Source organism: Gadus morhua, chromosome 11, assembly GCF_902167405.1.
Source record: "Gadus morhua chromosome 11, gadMor3.0, whole genome shotgun sequence".
NCBI lineage: Eukaryota > Metazoa > Chordata > Actinopteri > Gadiformes > Gadidae > Gadus > Gadus morhua.
The window spans coordinates 20,225,280-20,247,779 of record NC_044058.1 but is presented as its reverse complement, the minus strand read 5'-3'; the positions used below and the strand labels follow the sequence as shown (position 1 = coordinate 20,247,779).

General features: G+C 45.6%; 1 protein-coding gene across 1 annotated transcript in view; it reads right to left on the bottom strand.

The window, feature by feature from the left end:
- Positions 1 to 22,500, bottom strand: part of adamts16 (ADAM metallopeptidase with thrombospondin type 1 motif, 16) — a 68,680-nt gene that overhangs the window by 35,447 nt on the left and 10,733 nt on the right. The window contains 8 exon segments of the mRNA XM_030370930.1: positions 1,557 to 1,710; positions 6,366 to 6,503; positions 6,939 to 7,044; positions 10,356 to 10,428; positions 10,430 to 10,516; positions 11,434 to 11,517; positions 13,817 to 14,022; positions 16,930 to 17,338. Coding sequence (XP_030226790.1) covers positions 1,557 to 1,710; positions 6,366 to 6,503; positions 6,939 to 7,044; positions 10,356 to 10,428; positions 10,430 to 10,516; positions 11,434 to 11,517; positions 13,817 to 14,022; positions 16,930 to 17,338 — 1,257 coding nt within the window.

Here is a 22,500-nt window from a genome sequence, read left to right as displayed (position 1 = left end):
AAATGGAAAGATTGAAAGATAGGAAGGAAGATAGAATGAAGGAAAGAAATATAGAAGGAAAGAAAGACAGATAGAGAGAAAGACAAAGAGATAGAGAGAGAGAGAAAGACAGTGTGAGGGAAAGAAGAAAGAAAGTGACGGCATGAGACGAGACGAAAATTAGGTGTCGACAAACACAGAGATCTTAAAACATGTCAGAATGAAGGCCGTTATCAAGCTGCTGTGATTTCCATAGCGGGGCAAGGCGACCCCGCCCGCCCCCCCGGACCCCCTGGAGAGAATCTCTTGGCTCGACTCGTCGGGTCTTATCGCGGCGACGCCTGCCAAGCGCCTTTTGCAAAACACATTTCTGACACGCCGGACTTGACCTGGCCAAGTTCTCTGTCTATTTATTTTTCTTGAGAAACAAGTGTGGGGAAAAGGTAGTGAGCGAAAGGGAAAGGCTCCGCTGAGATCTGGCCTCCAGCGCACCTCGCCGCTCCGAGGTGTTCGCAGAGTGTTAGCGCAAATGAATAAAACATGTACAGCCGAGTCAGCAGAGTGAGACTGATCGCCGAGGAAGATCCAAATCCATCCGTCCGTCGGCATGCTGTCTGTGTGTCTGTCTCCCTGTCGATCTAGTTATCCGTCTATCCCTTTCCGCAACCCCAGGGGTTTGCGGATGTTAACCGGCCTTCCTGTCTGCCTCTGACATCTCAGCTTTGACTTTACGTGACTTTTTCAATATTTTTTTACCGTAGACTAAACATATACCTACAACTAGTAGACTGTTGCATTAAATTTAAATGTTAACGTCAAAATAAAATAAAAAATGACAGTCGACTTCTCAGACTAAACGGTCTGGCTACGTTGCTTCATGTGCGATGGCTGTACGGTAGCACCGGACCTTTTGGGAACCAGTTTCCCCTCCTCGCCCCATGCCGAGGCCCCTCTCAGCGGGCGGCCAGACAATGGGAGAGCAGCGGGGAGAGATTCCCACTGGCACCACTCCAGTGTATATTTAGTCGTCTATCCCTGAGAGTATTTTGTAGTCGGCGCTGTAACTCTTTTCTCGTAACCCCAGTGTGTGTCTGGGATCCGCAGCAAAAGTAAACCAGATGAGTTATTTGTTTTACATGTGGTGCAACCTGTGTGTGTGTGTGTGTGTGTGTGTTCGTTGTCTGTTCTATATTGTCATACATATGCATGGGAGTGAGAGACAGAGAGAGAGACTGAGACAGAGAGAGAGACAGAAAGAGAGAGAGAGAGCGAGAGATAGAATTTATCGTTTGACAATTGCGAATAGGCCAGTGAAGGAACTTTCCCATTTTTGTATCATTCTGTTTTATAGCTTTATCTACAGCCTCATGTGAATGTAACGCAATTCCTTTCCTGACATCGCAGATAGTATGAGGACTGAGGAGTGCTGGTAAAGTGGTAAAGCATACAAAGACGGAGACAATTTTGAATGTGAATCACTGAATGGATTTAGGAGCGTGCGTGAGGCAAGATAAGATAATGCGGAAAAAACCCCACAATGCAGGGAATCAGTATAATTCTTCCCGGCTTTATTTTACCTTCTTAAAATCCAGGGTGCAGAGTTTGGCCTTCTCCCCAAACTGCCATTTGCACTGCGTGTCTGCGTCGTACATCTCGCCTGGCAGCTTCTCTGGGTACTGGTACTCCTCCAACGCTCTGGGCTCGTCTGATAGACACAGGGCCTGGGCTGAACTGGAGGAGAGAGGAGGAGAGGGGACAGGGGGAGAGGGGAGAGGGGAGAGAGAAAAGAGGAGAGGGGAGAGGGGAGCGGAGGAGAGAGGAGAGAGGAGAGGGGAGAGGGGAGAGGGTAGTGGAGGAGAGAAGGGGAGAGGAGAGAGGAGAGGAGGTTAGAGAGGAGAGGAGAAGAGTAGGAGAGGGGAGAGGGGAGTGGAGGAGAGAGGGGAGAGGAGAGGAGGTTAGAGAGGTGAGGAGGAGAGGAGGACTCAGAGGTCGATAGTGAGGAGAGGTGAGGGGGGGGGGGGGAGAGGAGGGGTGAGGAGGAGTGGGGAGTCGAGGAGAGGAGGGAGAGGAGAGGGGAGGGGAGGAGAGGGGAGAGAGAGGAGAGGTGGAAAGACATACGAGGGGAGGGGAGAAGGAGAGGAGACGGGAAGTTCGAAGTTGAGAGGTGGAAAAAGAGAGAAGTGGAGAGGAGAGATGGAGAGGAGATGGGAGGTGAGGAGAGGTGGGAAGACAGGAGAAGGAGAGATGAGGAGAGGGGGAGAGGGGAGGAGAGATGAGGAGAGGGGGAGAGGGGAGGTGAGAAGAAGAGGTGGTGAGAGGAAATTAGCGGTAGAGAGGAGGAGGAGAGGAGCAGATTATGAGAACATGTTTACCAAAAGTGAATCCATTACAATGGTGGCGGATGTGGGAAAATGGGCGAAGAGTGAGGAGCCAGAGGAAAGGGGGAGTGGGAGAGGGAAGGTCAGAGGTGACAGGGAAGGAGAGGTGAAGAGACAAGGGGAGGACAGGAGAAGAAAGCAAGATCACGAAGGACAGACGAGGGGGGAGGGTCTATAATTCATGTATCTTTAAACAACTCTGCTCATACACGACCTGCAGACCTAAACAAAACATTAGCTACGTTTTAACATGTCTTGTTAAGATAAATAATCGCCACCACAATCCAGTCCTTCATAGAGGCACAATTGTGTGAACCAGAATTAGCCCTCTAGGTCCTATTGTTTCTCGTGCGTCGGAGAGAGTGCCATGAATCGTTGCCAAGGCAACATAACAGGCTTGCCAAACTCCAACCCTGAGAGTAATGGTTTAAAGCCATCAGACACTCAATTACCACAGAGGACAGAGAGTAAAGGCTGGCCCCAATTTCTCATATACTAGCCCATTGATGCATTGTGTGTGTGCGTTTGTGTGTGGGTGTGTTTGTGGATTAGTGTGTGTTTGTTTATGTGTGTGTGTGTGTGTGTGTGTGTGTGTGTTAGTGCGTGTTTGTTTATATGTGTGTGTTTGCCTGTGTGTGTATGTGTGTTTATATGTGAGTGTGTGTGTGTGTGTGTGTTGTGGTACGGGGGTTTCACCGGTAACTGATATCTTTAGTAACCGTACAGAGAAGTTTTAACCGCTTAAAACGTTGGAATAATATAACACAAAATATCGCAGGGAAGGCTTGAAATGGCACGCTAAGTTGGAAACATCCATCGTGTCAGTGAGTGGTCCTGATTGCTTTAGCAGAGAGCGAGACTGTGTCCTCCCGTGTGTGTGTGGTGTGTGTGTGTGTGTGTGTGTGTGTGTGTGTGTGTGTGTGTGTGTGTGCGTGCGGGCGTGTTCGTGTGCGTTGCTTTTTGCGCGCGTATATTTTGATGCGTGTGTGTCGATTTTTATGCACTTTACGAGCCATGTGTCGAGCTATAGAGAACAATGACTGCGCTGCTGTCATTACTGGATCCTGTTCTGTTATCCCTTGTTAGCCACACGATATGTCACAGAGAGAGAAAGAGTCTGAACAACACATTTGAAACACATAAACACACATGGGGACAGGCACTCCAACAGATGGTCGTGAGATCCCGGGTTCCCTTGTTCTCCGGACCACCCTGGCTCGGCATGCCTAGCGGGATGGTTGCGAGCCATGCTTTCGGAGGAGTATGCTGTGTAGTAAGGCATGTCCCACACACCCATACGCAGCTGGGTCGTTGGTACGGGAGGAGGGAGAGAGAGAGGTGGAGGAAAGGGGGGCGGCCGCCATTGTTGCCTATCTCATCGTTTTTTAAACATCTCCGGGCACTTCCTGTGAACTGTGCTTGATTATCCGGATGCGGTCGTATTTGGAGTGACTTCCGGAAAGGACACTCACCTCTACCTCTCAATGAACCCATATAGGTTTCTGTTTCCATTTCCAATTCCATTGAGGGCATTTAGCAGATGCTTTTATCCAAAGCGGCTTACAATAGTTACGTTTGTCAGAAAAAAGAGAAACAATGCATCGCATCCTATTTATCCAAAGCGGCTTACCCTAGGTACATCTGTCAGAAGAAAGAGAAACAATACATTGCATCCTTACTAGGGATGTCCGATATTGGCTTTTTTGCCGATATCCGATATGCGATATTGTCCAACTCTAAATTTTCGATTCCGATATCAGCCGATACCGATGTCGATATTTGGGTTATTTTTCCTCAAACCTAATTTAGGTAACATTACATATCTCCTGTTGTGGAATTAACACAACATGCTTAATGTTATTGTGATGCCCCACTGGATGCATTCTTGAATGCAACAAGGCTTTCCAAATGTTAACATTGTCTGTGCAAAATAAGAAAGATACTTCAACTTAATTTAAGGGAAACGTGCCATGTTTATTTTATTTTTTTAATGGTCTCAGACAACAGTTTGGATTATACCTGAGATAATCTTGACAATGCCCACAACAAATAGGGCAAACTTGACTTCACAAATGATAAAACATTGTGCCTGAACAACTATGTGCAACATAGCAGTATGTTTCTTTAACTAAAACTCAATAACCTTAATTGAATAAATGCACAAATATGAGTCAATTACAATGTGCACTGTACTGCACAATTTTGAAAACATTTATTTGAGCTATAAATAAAAAAAAAAAAAAAATAAAAAAAAAAATCGGTTTAAGGCCAAAAAAAATCCGATACCGATATTGACAGATATTACATTTTTATGCTAATATCGGGCCGATAATATCGGTGGGCCGATAATATCGGACATCTCTAATCCTTACTGGTACTGTAAGGATGGTCATAGAACCAACTGAAAAAGCACTTACAATTGCTAGGTTAACCCATTCCCTGTATATAACAGAGATAGCTAGGATAAGATGTTTCACAATGCTACGTTTTTTTTGTGGCAGGATGTACAACATACAATGAGTGTGTAAGAGGGGTGTGTGGGGTGGGGGGGTAACGTGGGACACTATGCAGAGGCTAGGGGAACTCTATTTCCGTGACAACATGTAAGTCCCACACCGCGCCTGACTTCATCGCAGCCTTCGTCATCGTTTACCGAAGATAAGGAGCATATCCCCATATCACGCCAAGACTCGAAACCAATTAACCATCGTCAGACCGCACCTCTTGTTTGTCTTCTCCTTGGCCGACGCTTTGGCTGAATAAATAGCGTTTGTTGTTTGCTCGGACCCCAGCGGGGATCCCCATTGGTCACATGGTGCGGGCCTGGCGCGTGACGCCGCGAGCGTTTTGTTTATTTATTCCTGCTGTTAAATATAGGGCTGACAGGCCCTAACGAGGATGAGGTCATCCCCAGCTCTAATAACACCCCCCCCCCCCCCCCTCCGTCTCTGACAGAGGAGAGGTCCGCTGGGGGGGGGGGGGGGGGGGAGACCTGACAGAATTTAGTGGAGGGCACCGCGCTCTGCCTATCTGGTTACACTAACCCACACACGCCCCGCGTTCAAGCAAACACACACACACACACACACATATACACACGGGCATGCACATTCACATACCCACAGGCACACGCACACACCCACACAGATCTGGCTTCGTCTTTTTCACGCGGGCACTCCTTTGCTTGCAGGGGAACATGCGTGTCCACATGCTGTTGGTAACACAAGGCCAACGGCAGCATACGGAGAACAGGGGTATCAGACAGCCTGGCTGCTCTGACAGCTATATTTAAGACCTTTAGACACACACAGACACCCTCGCAAACAGACACACGTGCGCGCACACACGCACACGTAAACCCACACATACATATAGGCAAGCACATATGCACAGCCCAACAGTTGTTTTGCCATTTCAATGCAGCTTCTCACTACCTATGTTTTTCCATCTTTACTATGTGCACCACTGTTACCATGAATCCTGCATTCTTAAATGTGACTATAATGTAACTAACCTGGCATGAATGGAATACACTGGGGGCTTCATTACATGGACTTTCACAGCCAATAGCAATGTAGCAGCCAATAGCAGTACTAAGTGTTACTATTTAACACTGGAATGCAATGACTAACTAACGATGCATTGATCAGTATTGCACAGCATTGCCAGGATAGACACCATAGTGCTGCAAGACAAGTGAAATAGGATTACTGGTGTGTGTGTGTGTGTGTGTGTGTGTGTGTGTGTGTGTGTGTGTGTGTGTGTGTGTGTGCATGTGTGTGTTTGCTTGTGCAAGTGTGTCTGCGTGTGTGTCTGCGTGTGTGTGTGCATACCTATAACCATGAATCGGTGTGTGTGTGTGGGTCTGTTTGTGTGTGTGCCTGCATGCGTGTGTTTGTGTGTGCATCTGAATCTGTGTGTGTGTGTGTGTGTGTGTGTGTGTGTGTGTGTGTGTGTGTGTGTGTGTGTGTGCGTGCCTATGTGCGTGCGTGCGTGTGTGTGGCCTACTTCAGGAAGCGGCTGAGGTACTGTCGGCTGCAGGGCGACCATGAGAAGACTCCGTTGTGCCCGGCCAGCGTGGGGGACATGATGTTCCCCTCAGACTTCTTACATACGTTGCCCTCCCCGTCGTGGACCATCCCGAAACTACAGGGAAGCAGGAAGGACAAAAGATAGACGAGAGAACATAATATTAGTGGGCCTACTGAAAAAGTTACGTAGCCTACGTTCTGATGCTAAATACTAAGCATTCACTCCTTACTGAATGCAAATTCAGTAAAAAGGAGGTCAATGTTGTCTTTGCAACACGATCATCTCCCAACAGAGTATCATAACAATAGCCTCACAGCAGGATTTGCTGTCATATATTAAGGTTCATCTTGTATTCAGCGTCAGCCAAAGTATTCAGCGTCAGCCAAAGTCAAATAGATGACTTGGCAGATAATGAATATGGAATGTAAAAAGCACTTTGGCACTTTAAAAGCAAAAGATTGACTATGTTTCTAGGTACAATAGAAAGACTTCTTTCATCATGACACTAATTTAGCCCATTCAGCGCTGAGCTGAGCCTGCAGTCCTTACTTGTGTCCGGACTCGTGTGCGATGGTGAATGCCAGGCCCAGACCAGTGTCCTCGTTGATGGTGCAGCTCCTGTACTTGCTGCACATTCCGCTGATGGGAGCGAATCCTGCAGGCACGAGAAGGAGTCTGTGAGCCGCAGTCAGCATCCCACCTCCATCACCAAGGTTTGTTAATACATGTTTTAGCATTTATTATTTATGGGTTGATTTGAAAGGGAAAGCACACATTAAATCATTTGAGAAGATGTGGCGAGTTAGCTGGAAGGGCTAGTTGACATCTGCAGGTCATACATTATAACCTCCATGTTCTTTTTGTGTTGCCAAGATGTTTGAAGTGTAACCGTGACATCTTAGCTTGTTTCTTTGACTGTTTTTGTTGTTGTACCACATCTATACAACAACAAAAAAATAAATCTTTATTAGTGGTGGAATAAAGCACTTTATAAATGGGCAGTTTATTTCTGTACTTCATGTGGTAGAGGTTGCTTTTAATACACAAGACACATATGAATAGATACACATGAGGTCATGCCCATGTACACACACACACACACACACACGCACGCACGCACGCACTGCACGCACGCACGCACGCACGCACAGCACGCACGCACGCACACACAACCTTTGAACTAGGCCTTCCCAGCAGAGACCAAGGGACTATACTATTCTAGCTGGAAATGCTTTGAAGTTACAGAGCATGAGTTAAAGGGTACTGTGAGTGTATGTGTGGGCAGTGTGTGTGTGTGTGTGTGTGTGTGTGTGTGTGTGTGTGTGTGTGTGTGTGCGTGTGGGAGTGTATGTGCGGGCAGTGTGTGCGTGCGTGTATGTGTGCGCATGTGTGTGTGAATGTCAGTGTCTATGTGATGAATATGTCTGTTTATTATTTCTGTGTACAGTATTTTGTACTATATATATATATATGTACTATACTCTGTGTGCATGTGGGCAATTTTGTGTGTGCGTGTGTGTCTGTGCTTGCATGCCCGCATGTGTCTGTGCTTGGGTGAATGCTTGCGTGTGTGTGTGTGTGTGTGTGTGTGTGTGTGTGTGTGTGTGTGTGTGTGTGTGTGTGTGTGTGTGTGTGTGTGTGTGTGTGCATGTGTGTGTGTGTGTGTGTGTGTGTTTGCGTGCATGCATTTGTGTGTGTGACAACGTCTTCAAACACAAACTTCTAGCCAAGATGAAGACAAGGTGCTTTAATAACACACTTCTGTTTCTACAAAGAAGAACTAAAGGCAAGGACCGAGACACATTTATAAACGTCCCTTACTGTTCAATGATCAGAATAACCTTTAACAGCTTACATAACATGCATATATCGACAGTCGTTAGTAAGGTAAATGAGATACTTATTGCAACATGTATTTTGCATACTTTGGCTTATAAACAGTGGGAGACACAACACAGAGGAACTGACACGTGGCTCCATTAAAAACCATTCACATTTTCTGGCAATCTCCCCGACAACACATTTGCTCCATTTTGTATTTTTGTGTATTTTACTCTGGCATTTGTTTCTAATAAATCCCCCATCAGATAACCATCACATTTATGTTTGCCCCCTTGAAGTGTGAGTGTAAACAGAGCGTTTGGAAAAACCCAATCTCCAACAACACTGCATGCTCTGCAGCAGAGCAACAAGAGCGAGCTCAGGAGATCTGAGAGCAGCCAGGCTGGTAAACATCTGCTCTGGTGTCCGTGTGGGGATGTGACACCGGGACGCACCGTGTGACAGCGGAGTACACAGCCTTCCCAGAGCAGCAGCAGAGAGAGAGCTGAGGAGAGCATGAGCGAGAGAGAGCAATGGAGAGAGAGTGAGAGAGAGAGAGAGAGAGAGAGAGAGAGAGAGAGAGAGAGAGAGAGAGAGAGGGAGGGAGGGAGAGAGAGAGAGCGACAGAGAGAGAGAGAGGGAGAGAGAGAGAGAGAGAGCGCAAGAGGGAGAGAGAGAGAGAGAGGGAGAGAGAGAGAGAGAGCGCAAGAGGGAGAGAGAGAGAGAGAGAGAGAGAGGGAGAGAGGGAGAGAGAGAGCGCAAGAGGGAGAGAGAGAGAGAGAGAGAGAGAGAGAGAGAGAGAGAGAGAAAGAGAGAGAGAGAGAGAGAGAGAGAGAGAGAGAGCGAGCTATGGACTATTGCCTAAAGCAGCACCTCCATCTTCTGCACAGTTTCTCTTGGCCCTGGGCATTGACAGTGAACCTTAATAAAATTAAAGAAGTTATAAATTTGAAAAAAGACTTAGCCCACAAATACACTCAGACACTGTGAGACACAAAAAACTATCCCTACCTCAACATTATCATCAACACCACAGGAAACACATAACCCAATCAGGCAATACTAAAACATATGAAAACCAAAAAAAATGATTTAGCCCTTTGGAAAGATTCAACCAACAATCAAAGCAAATTGGCATGTTACTTGTCCCTAAACAGAGAAAACCCAATTTGCACAATACCTGACAACCGTGACAAACAGAGGAGACAGACTGTACACCCACTGCACACAAAACCAACTGGAAACGGAGCTGCACTTCCAAACTTATCATCACATGTCATACCAAGACATCAGGAAAACACACTCTCCACACATTACACAAACGCAAGAACCTTGAAAACACTCCAGATGCTAACAAACTGCTGAACAAAACAAATCTGTTTGATTGGATTTTTTTTATTTCTCTGCTGGGAGAAACAAATCAATGTGTGATCACAGCGGCACTATCTGTGACCTGTTGTGATGAGACAATGACCTCAACCTCCTCGTAAACAGAATCATCTTCCTGGAGTCTAATCACCGGGACATGCAACTGCACTTTAGCTGCACTAGTGTGCACACATCCTCAATGCTGTACATGCACAAGCGTCTGTACTTATCTGCTTATAGGAGATTATAGATCATTTGCTTTTGCAATGAAAATGTTTGTTTCAGATGTCAATAAAGCTTGTTTGAATTAAATGAAACAGAATATATGTATATACATAGATAAACAGATATACAGACATATAGATAGATAGATAGATAGATAGATAGATAGATAGATAGATAGATAGATAGATAGATAGATAGATAGATAGATAGATCGATAGATAGATCGATAGATAGATAGACAGATAGACAGATAGATAGATAGATAGATAGATAGATAGATAGATAGAAATAGACAGACAGACAGACAGACAGACAGACAGACATACAGACAGACAGACAGACAGACAGACAGACAGACAGACAGATCGATAGAAGGCTGGATAGATAGTCAATGTTGGACGTCAGTGTGAGTGTGAGGGCTATATCGCTAGATATAGGACGCAGGATCTCACCCAGCAGATCATTAGATAGATAGATCGATAGATAGATAGATAGATAGATAGATAGATAGATAGATAGATACAGGGTGATGATGGCCGTGAGGACTCTCACCGAGCGTGTCACAGGGGTCGTTCTTCCAGGAGCAGATGTCCAGGCCGGTGAGCAGGATGGCGTGGTCGTGGCGCCGCCCCCCCCCTGCCCCCCAGGCCAGACTGCCACTGGCAGAAGCTGTTCAGGGTGTGGTCGGCGTGGTGGTTGATCACCAGACCGTCCTGGAAAAGAGATTGGGAGAGTGAGTGAAGAAAAACAAGATATGGCTTTGTTATGCATGATATACATATATTTATATACATTGTCGTCAAGAGCTTTGATTCAATTTAATTACTGAAGTCGGTACGGTTATGTTACTAATATAAGGAAAAAGCAGAATATGCTTATTGTTGCTAGACCGTAGGTTTCGTCATTCTGACACTTAACTGGCTATCTTAATGAAAACTATTACAGAAACCTAATGATGCAAACAGAGCAACAGTTTACCCTCTGGGAACAAGGCGAGCCTTTGGTGGGTCTCTAATATCAATTTTAGGTCTAGCTCTTCACCTTAATCCTCTCATTGTGTCAGACATTGAATGGACCATTAAACATGAACACAAATTGGGCTTGGTTACATCTTGAGCTTTGAAAGAAATGGGGAATATTTTCGTTGCATTCTGGAACCGAAAACTGGCCCCTTTGATGGAAAATTAAAAGCCATTAACATCACACGCAGTTGCTCAAAAAAACAATAAGCCCTTGTCCTTATCTACTTGACTTTTTGAGGACCTTGTATCTCTGTGCATCAGTCTGTCAGTCTATCTATCCCTCAGTTGCTCTCTCAATGTGTCCTCCTCACTTCTCTCTCTCAACCCCTGTATATTTCGCTCTCTTTTTACATGAGAATTCCCCTCTTTGATCTGGCAAAGACCCAAGTCAACGCAGACCCTATAATTATGGCATTACTACAAAAGATACTTAGTTGTTAAAATGATCCCCGAGGAAACTCTTGCAGTTCTAAAGCGTATTCAGACCTCAGGGCTACCAGTGCAAAGCCAACAAATAAACAAACACCAGATTATTATTTTATCCTACATTCTTATGAGCTAGCACACCACCAAAAAGGGTTTCCATGGAAACCAACCAAAACTCTTACCTGCTCCTCGTCCAACAGTACGAGGCCCACGATGGCGATGTTGATGTTCCCTCCTATCGTCCCGTCTTTAAATAGACTCGAAACCTGGAGGACACAGAATCCATGCGCAAATAATAAAGTGTTGATCCTGAGGTTTAGCGTGTAGCTTAGCCAGGTGATTCATGTTGTAGTGTTCACTGAATCCGTGCGGTTTCTTTCTACTAAATACTAACCACATAACGACAGCACAAGTTCATCTGATCTCAGTAAAAAAAAAGTAGTATACCACGTACCAGGATACGTAAATATTAGGACTTTGACATGTGTGTCTGATACATGGGAAACGAGAGAATACTTTAAGAGTTGACAAATGCTGCCCTGATCCAGCCCGGCAAAAGTGGATTCGCAACTGCTGATTCCTCTTCTTCCCCTCTCAGGTGTATCTGAACATTGATCAAACCCATGGATTTTGGCTTTGAAACAGGGCTCCTTATCTGGATCTGAATCTCCCTCTCTCTCCTCTCAATCGGTCCCTTCCTCTCCCCCCTCCACCCCCTGTGTAGTATGAATATCTCAGGTGTCGCTCCGATTATTTTCATGCTATGCGCTTTTTCCAGAAGTAAGGCTTCCGACGCCATTGACCCATAAACAGATGGACCGTTTGGTCTTTCCCCTTGTTGTGAGCTAGGATTAGCTAATGCATTAAGAAGTATTAACTAACAGTTAAATAATGCACACTAATCATGGACTAACAGTGTTCATGTTAACTAAGATATGAATGTAAACACTATGTAATATCGTCTAGATTCAACCTTACCCTAACCCACTACCCCTAATCGTAACCCACTACCGGTAATATCCCCTAAATGATACCCCTATACTCATATTTATTAATGATTAATGAATGTACCATTATCTTAAAATGTTACAAAGATGTTTAGTCTTGTGTGCTCCAGGAAACAAAGCTGTGAAGATGGAAGGTTTGGGATCTGGGTCAGGCTGTGTTTAACAATGTGACTCCCTATCACCTCCACCCCCTGCCCCACCCTTCTCTCCCTCCCCCATCCCACATCCATCTGGGCTGGATGGAGCCGTGTTTCCAAAACAGGGGGATTATTTAAGGATTTGTCAGTCAGTCGTTAAGTAGCCAAACAAGCTTTGGGGAGGTACGGCTTCGAGATCAGCTGAGCTGGGTCTTAGCACTAGACCAACATCGCTGTGGCGAAAGATATCCCACCAAGATGTATCGGCTTTCCCCATTTCATCATCCTTGAGGGAGAAAAAAAAAAAATAATAAAAAAAAAAAAATATATATATATATATATATATATATATATATATATATATATATATATATATACGTATATATATGTGTGTGTGTGTGTGTGTGTGTGTGTGTGTGTGTGTGTGTGTGTGTGTAGGTATGTGTGTGGGTGTGTGTGGGAAGGGGAAGTAGTGGTGCAGAGGAAGGACACTGTCACCATGATAAATTGTGGAGTGACACAGTGTGTAATTGGTAATTGCCATAATGTGAGAATGAGCGGAAAATCATTCTTTCGCTGCTAGCGTCCAATAAGGTACTTTCATCTCGCCATCTGAGCTAGTAATAGCCCCCATTACCTTGAATGTGGGTTTAATACTCCATTATCTAATTCAGGTCTCTCCGGGTTTCCAGTCGTAGGACTAAACGGGCTCAGAGGAGCACAAGACACGTTTGTTCACATGGTGTGCCTTTATTGTGTTTTGAAACCAAACGCGCTGCAGATATCCCCTTACCCCCCACTCCCGCACCCTTCCTCGCCTGTCATCTTTATCCGCGCTCTAGACTAATCTAAAGCGCTGGCATGACCGCTTATGATCTTATCAAAACAAGGGGGGAGAAAACGAAGTCAGCTGTGAATCTTCGCACCCCATTCAACCCCTGACCACTGCAGCCACTGGGGGATTAAAGTGTAAGCTAGCACCTCGATCTGTCCGCGAGCCCGGGGTCGCCCCTGGGGAAACACAGGGTAGTGCAGCGGCTTGTGAATTTGATTGGCTCAAATTGGCGATTTGTGATGTCACAAATAAAATCTTGAATTAGCAAAACGATGTCCATGTGGTTTGAATCGAGATTGCTTCGTAATATACGGAAGAGTAAATCCCTACATTATGTAATGTATGGACTCATGTACATGGGGTTCATGATTTAAGTAAAAAAATATAAGAACTTTGAATGCATATTCAACAGGTCTATTGAAAGGCATACTGAAAAAACATCAAAGCTGTGCGCTACAAACTATGTAGGCTCTAAATTCTCGTAGTTTGATCCTCAGCAGCATGTGGACAAAATCGAATCTCAAATTAGCATGACGATGTCCGTGTGGTTTGAACAGGGATTGTGTTGCTGGAGTCGTTCCCTCACCATGTTGAGCACGGTGAGGACGTACGTGGTGATGTTCTCGTGGCCGTGGTTGTCCATCATCTTCTTGTCCACCACCACCAGCGTCTCCACGTTGAGCTTCTGGTCGCCCGGTTGGTTCTTCATCATCACCTCCCTCTTGCTCCGGGGGGGGATGGCGTACTCGTCCGGGAGAACGAAGGAGTCTCCTTCCAGGGGCTTGGGCATGTCTTCAGTATGAGGGGAAGAGGGAGAAAGAAATGGGAGGAGGATACATTACAAATGGGGCTGAACTATTGAAAGTGGATCGTTATCACTGAGTTCTAGGATGTGGCGCTTGATGCGGAATTCTTATTTGAGGAATTTCATGACATTTTCTATGAATCTTGCCATTTCTTGATCGGTTCGTCATGGTTTAATGTACTTACTGTGTGTTGCTTTGGATTAAAGCATCAGGTTGATAAATGTAATCGTGTTGTCACAATATTTTAATGAACAATACGCCTTATATGATCATAGTTTTTTTTTCAGGGACATCCAAATGAGAGATTCTCTGATATGTTCCTTTCTGTTCATAAGCACATCAAAGGAAGAGACACAGTGGAAACTAAATCCACAGTACTTGTAAACATGCCTTTGCCAATTAGCAAAGATGTTCAACAAAATTGTAAGTCAAATTAATCATCTCTTCTATTGACTTATAGAAGTCGACAGGCACCAAAACTGAACATGAATCAATCTTGGTTGTCAGGGTATTTTCAGTGGTCTTTGTCGGATGAATGACGTTATCGATGAAGGTACACCCTCTTGGTTACCACTTTGAAGGCAACTACCTCACACTCCCAGGGAACACACCTGTTCACTCACCTCCGTGCTATCACCACCTACGGCTTTGTGTCTTTGAATACTGTGGAAGAGGTCGAGACAAACATCTGTCTCTTTAGCCCTGCTGGGAACCGACCACTGTGCTGCGACAGCCTTGTCTGCTCATAGCGGGAGATGGGAACGCTAACTAAGCCCTATATATATATACACAAGTATGTATGATTATTATATACAGTTATGTGAACATATACATTCATTCATTTTAGATGGGTAATGTTTGACTGCTTCAGTCAAATACTGAAGCAACTGACATAATGATGAACTACTGAGGACTTTCCCTTTAACATATCAGCCTCATTTAATTAACGCCAGCTGACTTTATGACACATATGACTTAACATAAACAAATTCTGACACCCGTTTGGTAGCCAGCAATCTGTGGATACTTTTGGAGTGTGACAATTGTTTAAGTGGATTTGGCCTTGGTCATTTTGACTTCTACTGGGAATAATGAGTAAAACTCTTTTAACGGTCATTATCTTCATGCAGGCTTACCAAACTGTCATTGATCATTTTGGAGAGACATTCTCATGTTGGTTATGGCAGTGAGGATGATGAAGACCTAAATAATTACTGTCTGGAATTCATTAGTCTTAATTAATGCTTGGAATTTCTAACCATAATATGACTTTGAATGTGTGGAGGTCAAAGCTAATGCGTTTTTAAAAGAGCAATTAGATAATTGTGGTGGCGGTGTCTCTAAAAGCTCAAAAAAGTCAAGTGATTTATACCCAAAATTAGGTAATGGAAGACAATTATAATTTTGTAATTATAAAAAGATAATCAAGATAATTCTAATAATAATATAATTATTATTATTTGATCTTTTTTTATACAACTATTATTTGCATAACTATTGTACCGTTTATTAAAAAATGTATTATCTCAAGACAACCCATGCAAACCTGAATTGAACACCAAAGACCCATTAGTTTAATAACTGACCACATCACTCAAACAAATTGTTTTATAGTGAAAGAAACGTTTCTGGCTGTTCAGTCGCCCCTGAGGACTCAACACTTAACCTAAACACTTGGAAATCAGGGAGAGCACAACAGTTCGCAAATCAAAGAAACGAGCGTCGAGCCCTGGTGGATTTTGGCACCATCTCACCTCCAATCTCTGGGTTATCATAAACTTTCACCCCTGTCCTGCCCACACGTGATAAAGTTTAGGGGGATTAGAAAGTTTGCTTATACAGCAGGTGAGTGACCAAAGGGTTTTCTCGGCTGGAACACCGCACAGGTGTTCGGTGATGTCATTACATGGGAATGTAAACATGAGTGTGTTTTCACGGGGGGGGGGGCCCCGGCAGACGGTCTCATGCGGTGTGTAAGCAATGGTGCTACCCCCCATCTCTCTCTAGCTGCCTTTGAAATGACCTCAAAACCCTGCCTGACAAAAAATGTCAACAAAGCGTAAGAGGATTTGGGGGGAGAGCTAGCGTTCGTCACTGTGTATGATCTCTGCAGGAAAATGAAATCATGTCCACACTCATTACTGTAAAAATGTTTTGAGACGTTCTGTTCTGCTTTCGGGCCGTCACTTCGTGTTCTCCTTTCACCTACTCACCCCGCATATTTCAAGGATCACCAAATTTCAAACTTTAACCTAATTGTCCTAAAAAACATAGCATCATCAAATGCACTGTCAACGTTCCTTTTGAACAAACTCGTACCCTGAGTTCAAGTCACCCGCTGAGTTAATTCGTATAGACTCGTCAGGGTAATTTAGCATTGTCAATAATGTGCAGAACTAAAGGGTGGACCTCGCTTGAGATTTGCTTGAGCTATGACTATTATTTCTACTTACTTAGCACAATGCATCTGGGTTACACCCTAAAGACCCCTATTAACTACATATTCTACAATAACCTCAGAGTTCAGGGTTCCTGGAAGGAAGCTACACATTGCAAGGCGCTGGTCTTCAGCTCCCCACAACTAATCATAGATCCTGTCTAGTCCCACTGGTAGAGCACTGCATTGGGGGAGAGGTGTTCCCTTCCCACTGAGGCCACCCATGCTGAACTGTACGAGCTAACATACAGAACAGTGAATGGATGCATGACGTTAGCATTCTTGCATTCAAATGTTTTGGCAATTCAAACAGGTGTAATCGAAGACATACTCAAAAGGCATAAAAGCTGTGGGCTACTACATAATCTCTCCATTCTCATAGATGATACTCAGTAGCATATGGACAGGAAAGCAGCAAAGGGGTGCTGATTGGAAGGAGAGGTTGCCCTTACATACATTTCTTCCGTCTCCCACAGAAGTGCTGCCTCTGCTTCTCCCCGTGGTTGTAGTCATCGCCATGGTCGCCGTGGTGTCGTATCCCATCGCCACGGTGACCGGTGCGACCGCTGTTGTTGACGGTGAGGTCGTGGAGGTCGCCGTACCCCTCTTCTTCGTCCGTTTCCGTACCGTTAGTGCTGCGTCTTTGCGGTTGCAGCGCGGCGGACCTCTTGCTGAGAACGTGGCTCTCCTCCCCGGGGTTCCTGTTCTCGCGGGGTCTCTGATGTCTCGTGTGGGGCTGTGCGTTGCTCCGATACAGGACGTGTGGCTGGTGGCTGGAGGGTCCGGTGAAGTTCTCCCTCCGCGCTACGATGTGGGACACGGGCCTCAGGAAGAAGTCTGCGTCCGGCGTTCGGATCAAACCTGACTAGAGGCAAAACAGGCAAGCTTATTAGCGTTTCACGAGCGGCGACTGACCTTTCAGAGCAGAAAGGCTCAGTGAAGGTCTGGTAGTTGTCATGTGGAAGCCCGCGAGGAACATCTCTGAAGGTATTTGAGGGGTTAACCCGTGAACTGTTGCACATGAAATAACTCAAAGGTTCCTGAGGAGGCCGTTTAAAGCCTGGAGTTTAACTTTGGATGAATTTCGGGAAAATGCTAATTTGATGGAATGGTAGGAATGGATGAAGTGGTAGTTAAAGTTGTGTGAAATACAGATGGGTCTCAGAGTCTGAGAGAATGTTTTAAACTGAATCCGACTGTAAATCGAAATAAACTGCTTTTTGAAGTTAGTTTAACAACGACAATGGATCCAAACTCTTTAATAACAATCAATGCTGCATGGATTCGATTAAAACCCCAATTCTGCATTATATTTCTATATATAATTAGCTTTTCTTTACCATTCTTCTTTACTTTTGGCCTCAACATTTAGCCGTGACAGCTGCAGTGTGGGCAAACCACACTTGCAATCAGTATAAAAAACACTGTTCTAGAGCAAAATCCATCTGGTGTAAATCAGATTTTAATTGTGCTGTGAGCACACCCATGGCAACGTATAGTGAACGATGACGAAATATTTAGGAGAGGGCTGGCCATGTGGGTTTTAAGTAAACATCCATAACCCTTTGACGGCCTACACATTCCTTTCCCCTCCAACCCGGCACTTCCGTCAAACTGACGATAACCCTCTCTCCAGCCAGTTCTTTAGTCCCCGAGTCCGTCTCTGTCAGCACTTAATCAGGGCCCCACTTTGGGGTCGCAGTAAACCTGCTACTGCCCATAAACCTCAAGCACACTCAGTCACTGGATGTGTTTCTTCATGCTTGACATCTGCTTTGCCACCAAGGGTCAGATGTTATCTAAGCACGTGCACCGGGCCCATTTAGGAGAAGGAGACATGGTTTTAAACAGTGGGGGGTGGAGTGATCAGACCCACATACCTCCCTGTCTGTCTGCCTGCATGGTGTCTATCTACCGCTATCTATCCATCTATCCATCCATCCACCCATCCATCTATAATCTAGCCCGGCATATGTGTCTATAACCACCCGTACAGAGGTACGCATATACACACATGCGCACACGGCGCATGTGTGTGTCACACACACATACACACACACATAACCCTTCCCAGACACGCACAACATCTGTGTTAACAGTGTGTTGGCAGCCAGCACTGGCAGGGTGACGGGGCTTGGCAGCGCTGGGGGTGGCATTACAACACGGTTAATTGACTGCAGTCTGCGTTTGAACTGTATGCTGGTGGAGTAGAGGTCCCTGTGTTGGTGCAGCTCCACACTCTGGCTGCCACAGAACAGACCATCACAGGGGCAGCGGTGGGGAGGTTGTTCAATCCCTGTGTTTGCGGTGAGCCTAGGTTGTGTCTGTGTGTCTGTGTGACTGGGGGTTTGTGTATGAACTTACCCTGGCTAATGTTAGTGTATATGTACAGCAGCATGTTTTGTGTGCATTGCGTGTGTGTGTGTGTGTGTGTGTGTGTGTGTGTGTGTGTGTGTGTCTGCACACGAGAATGTGTTGTGTGCATTGTGTCTGTGGGTTTGTGTGTGGGTAGGCCTGTGTATGTCATATTGTATGTGTTAATGTACACAAATTAGATGGTCTGAATCCTGTTCCAATCAGGCAGCCGCGCCAAATCAAGGATCTGTCTGCTAGGAGTTGGATGTGTCTTTAATGAGCCATAGTGCTGATTCTGCATGATTCCTGATCACTAGCTTACTAACACAGCATGGCTGTTTCTTCCATCCTATCAACCACACATTAAGAAAAAAGTCTGTTATTGTGTTAATCAGGGAAATTAAATTGAGTCATTCTTCAGCGGAGAACCATTTTGGAAAGAGCTCAAAATGTAAAGTTGTAGGTCAAAGATTTGCTTTCCAACAATGTTTTAGTAAGGGATAGTTTGATGGAAGTCACTTGTGAGCTGCCAATATTTGTTCATTTTTATATAAGCAAAGGGTGCTATACACGTTCTTGAGTTTACATTTTTGGCAGACCAGTGAACATTGTTTGTTTACAGGTGGCTGATATAATGATTATTTTCAACGGTAACAGTTACTGGCGTCTGAAACACCAAAGATTAGCGCCAACAGAGTCCTGCTTAGCATCAGATTTACTGCAGAAACTCTCTGGCCGCCACTATTTAAAGACAAGTTTGCATTATTTTAATTACGTAACCAACGAACTCAAGACAAAACAAATACAAAGTAGTGCTTGACTGAACTCTATTGTCTTGTGATTGTAAGAGTTGAGGCTGCGGCTGGTTCAATGCTTTCGTAAGACATCGTTGATTACAGAGATAGCCAACCATACCCCACTTTATTGTGGCAAACTAAAACCGCAGCTAGAGAGAGAGTGGGAGAGAGAGGAATGAGAGAGTGAGAGTGAGAGAGAGAGAGAGAGAGAGAGAGAGAGAGAGAGAGAGAGAGAGAGAGAGAGAGAGAGAGAGAGAGGGGGGGGGGAGGGAGGGAGGGAGAGAGAGAGAGAGAGAGAGAGAGAGGGGGGGAGGGAGGGAGGGAGGGAGAGAGAGATAGGGAGGGAGGGAGGGAGGGTGGGAGGGAGGGAGAGAGAGATAGAGTGAGAGAGAAAGAGAGATTGAGATTGAGAGAGAGGTAGAGAGAGAGAGAGAGAGAGAGAGAGGGGGAGAGATATTGAGAGAGACGATTAAGAAACAGCTAGAGAGAAAAAGAGAGCGAGAGAGAGATTGAGAGATTGAGAGAAATGGGGAAGAAGGAAAGATGCATGGCGTTTGATAGTGGTGGAGGGATTTCGATTTTTTTTAATACATATAATATATATATATATATATATATACATATATAAATATACATACACATGTAATATATGCAAAGAAGAGCAACAGAGAATACCCGCAAGTCTACTTTCACTTCTGAATCGCCGTGCAACAGTCAAGAATCAATCCATTGTTTTTCAAACGGGACTCAGTGTCGCTTCAATCGCTAGTGACAGACGGTGCGCAGTGCTGTCGTCGACGTGGCGCTCGTGGCCGGGCCGTGTCATCACAGACGAGTGCCATAGCCTGGTTCCAAGTCACATCGAGGCACAGACCTGAGTCAAGACGCCGACGCTGCTCCCTGACAGCCACGTGTAGACGTGGGGGAGACTAAGGCAGTTCTCCAGAGGGGAAGATACCGTACCATACTTATGGCAGGACATGTAGGGGAGACAAAGTCAAACCGCCAGAAGCTGGGACCTCAAGGATGTGGCTGAGCAGGTTCAGAAGGGGGTCACAAAACAAAATGAGTTCACATTTGAGTGATTTGTAGTCGGCGATTTGGGACGGATCCACTTAGTTTGGAAGGCCTTAAAACAGCGAACACAGACAGAGATGGGAAACTTTGCCCCTGTCGCATGCCGAACTGAAAACGAGACACGTTGAACGGATCAAAGCAAACGCGATAATCATTTAACACGATATATCCAGTGGCTTATTGAGAAACACGGCTCAGATATACAACAATACCACAAACTAGTAGTGAACAACGGAACTAACATGCAGAGATGATTATTGTAAAATTAGATCTCATTCTCTCCAACCCCGTTCGAACTATCCGTGACATTGACTCCGCGATTGGGAACAGCACCGGGGCAGATGTGCGATGCTATTGACTGGTTATTGCCGTGTTTGTGCTGTTATGGTGAGCTGACATCTGTTATCAACAATTTCACAGTTGGTCATACCCAATCTGGGGCCAAGCGATTTGACATGTATTCAAACCAAATGCTGTCGAGCGTCCTAGCATAAGGAGCGCATTGGCCGCATCAGAACAATAAGCGTTTCAACACGGGCCCATTGACACCGGCCTCGCATTTCTGAACTCCACTTTGGGGAATACCATCATATGGGAGCCACCGGCTTGTGCATTCAACCCAGGAACAATAGGAACCACATGGGAGAGGTTGCTGCACACAGATGCTTCTGTTTCTCCTGCCTCTCCATCGACTCTCACGTTGCCTGTCTGGACCCTAACCCTTAAAGACAATTCTCATCCGTTTTTGCAACCTTGTCCAACGCAAAACAACTAGAGCTTGATAAGGACCGTAAACTGAACTATGAACAGTTACAGTCTTCAATAAAACGACACAGACCACATGTGGTGATGTGTTGTGACGGGCGGCGTGTGGCCCGGGAGGTAGAGCGGGCTGGCTGGTGACCTGAAGGTTTCTAGTTCAATCCCCGGCTCCTCCTGGTTGAGTGTCAGTGTGACCCTGTGCTTGACACCTAACCCTAACTGCTCCCGACGAGCTGGCTGTTGCATTGCATGGTTGACACCGCCATCGGTGTGTGAATGTGTACATGAATGGGTGAATGTTAGGCAATATTGTTCAGCGCTTCGAGTGGCCACTTCTAAAGAAAGCACTGTATAAATGCAGCCCATGACGTCGGCATTCCTTATTGGGCAATGACCAACCAATTTTGTGTGTCACGCGTCAGTGCAGTGCAGGCGTCCAGTGCGTCTGTTAGCTGAGTGGCTAAATGAAGAGATTGGGTCATCCCGGTGGCTTCTCCCGAACAGCCCGAGTCATCAGATTACACGTTGCGCTGCGTGAGGTGCAAATAGCAGTCGTAAACACTCCGACACGACGTGGGAGGGCGCAAACAGCTGGACTATCTGGAGTCAAGACTCATCCGGACGTGCAACAACAAGAAACAGGAGGTGGGGGTGGGTGGGTGGGTGGGGAAGGGAAATGGGCCTGGGTGCACGTGTGGTGGTGTGTTGGTGTGTTGGTGGATGGGGTAGGGGGTGTTCTCGGAAGGAAAACGGAACTGAGTGAGGAAGCATCATTTAAAAGATGCACCTGACTGGCGTAGTTCTGAATTCTCTCTCTCCCCCACTTTCTCTCTCTCTCCCCCCCCCCCCCCTCTCTCTCTCTCTCTATCCCCCATTTTCTCTCTCTCTCCCCCCCCCTCTCTCTCCTCTCTCTCTCTCTCTCTCTCTCTCTCTCTCTCTCCTCTCTCTCTCTCCTCTCCCCTCTCTCTCACTCCTCTCCTCCCCTCCCCCTCTCTCTCTCTCTCTCTCTCTCTCTCTCCCCCTCCCCCCCCCTCTC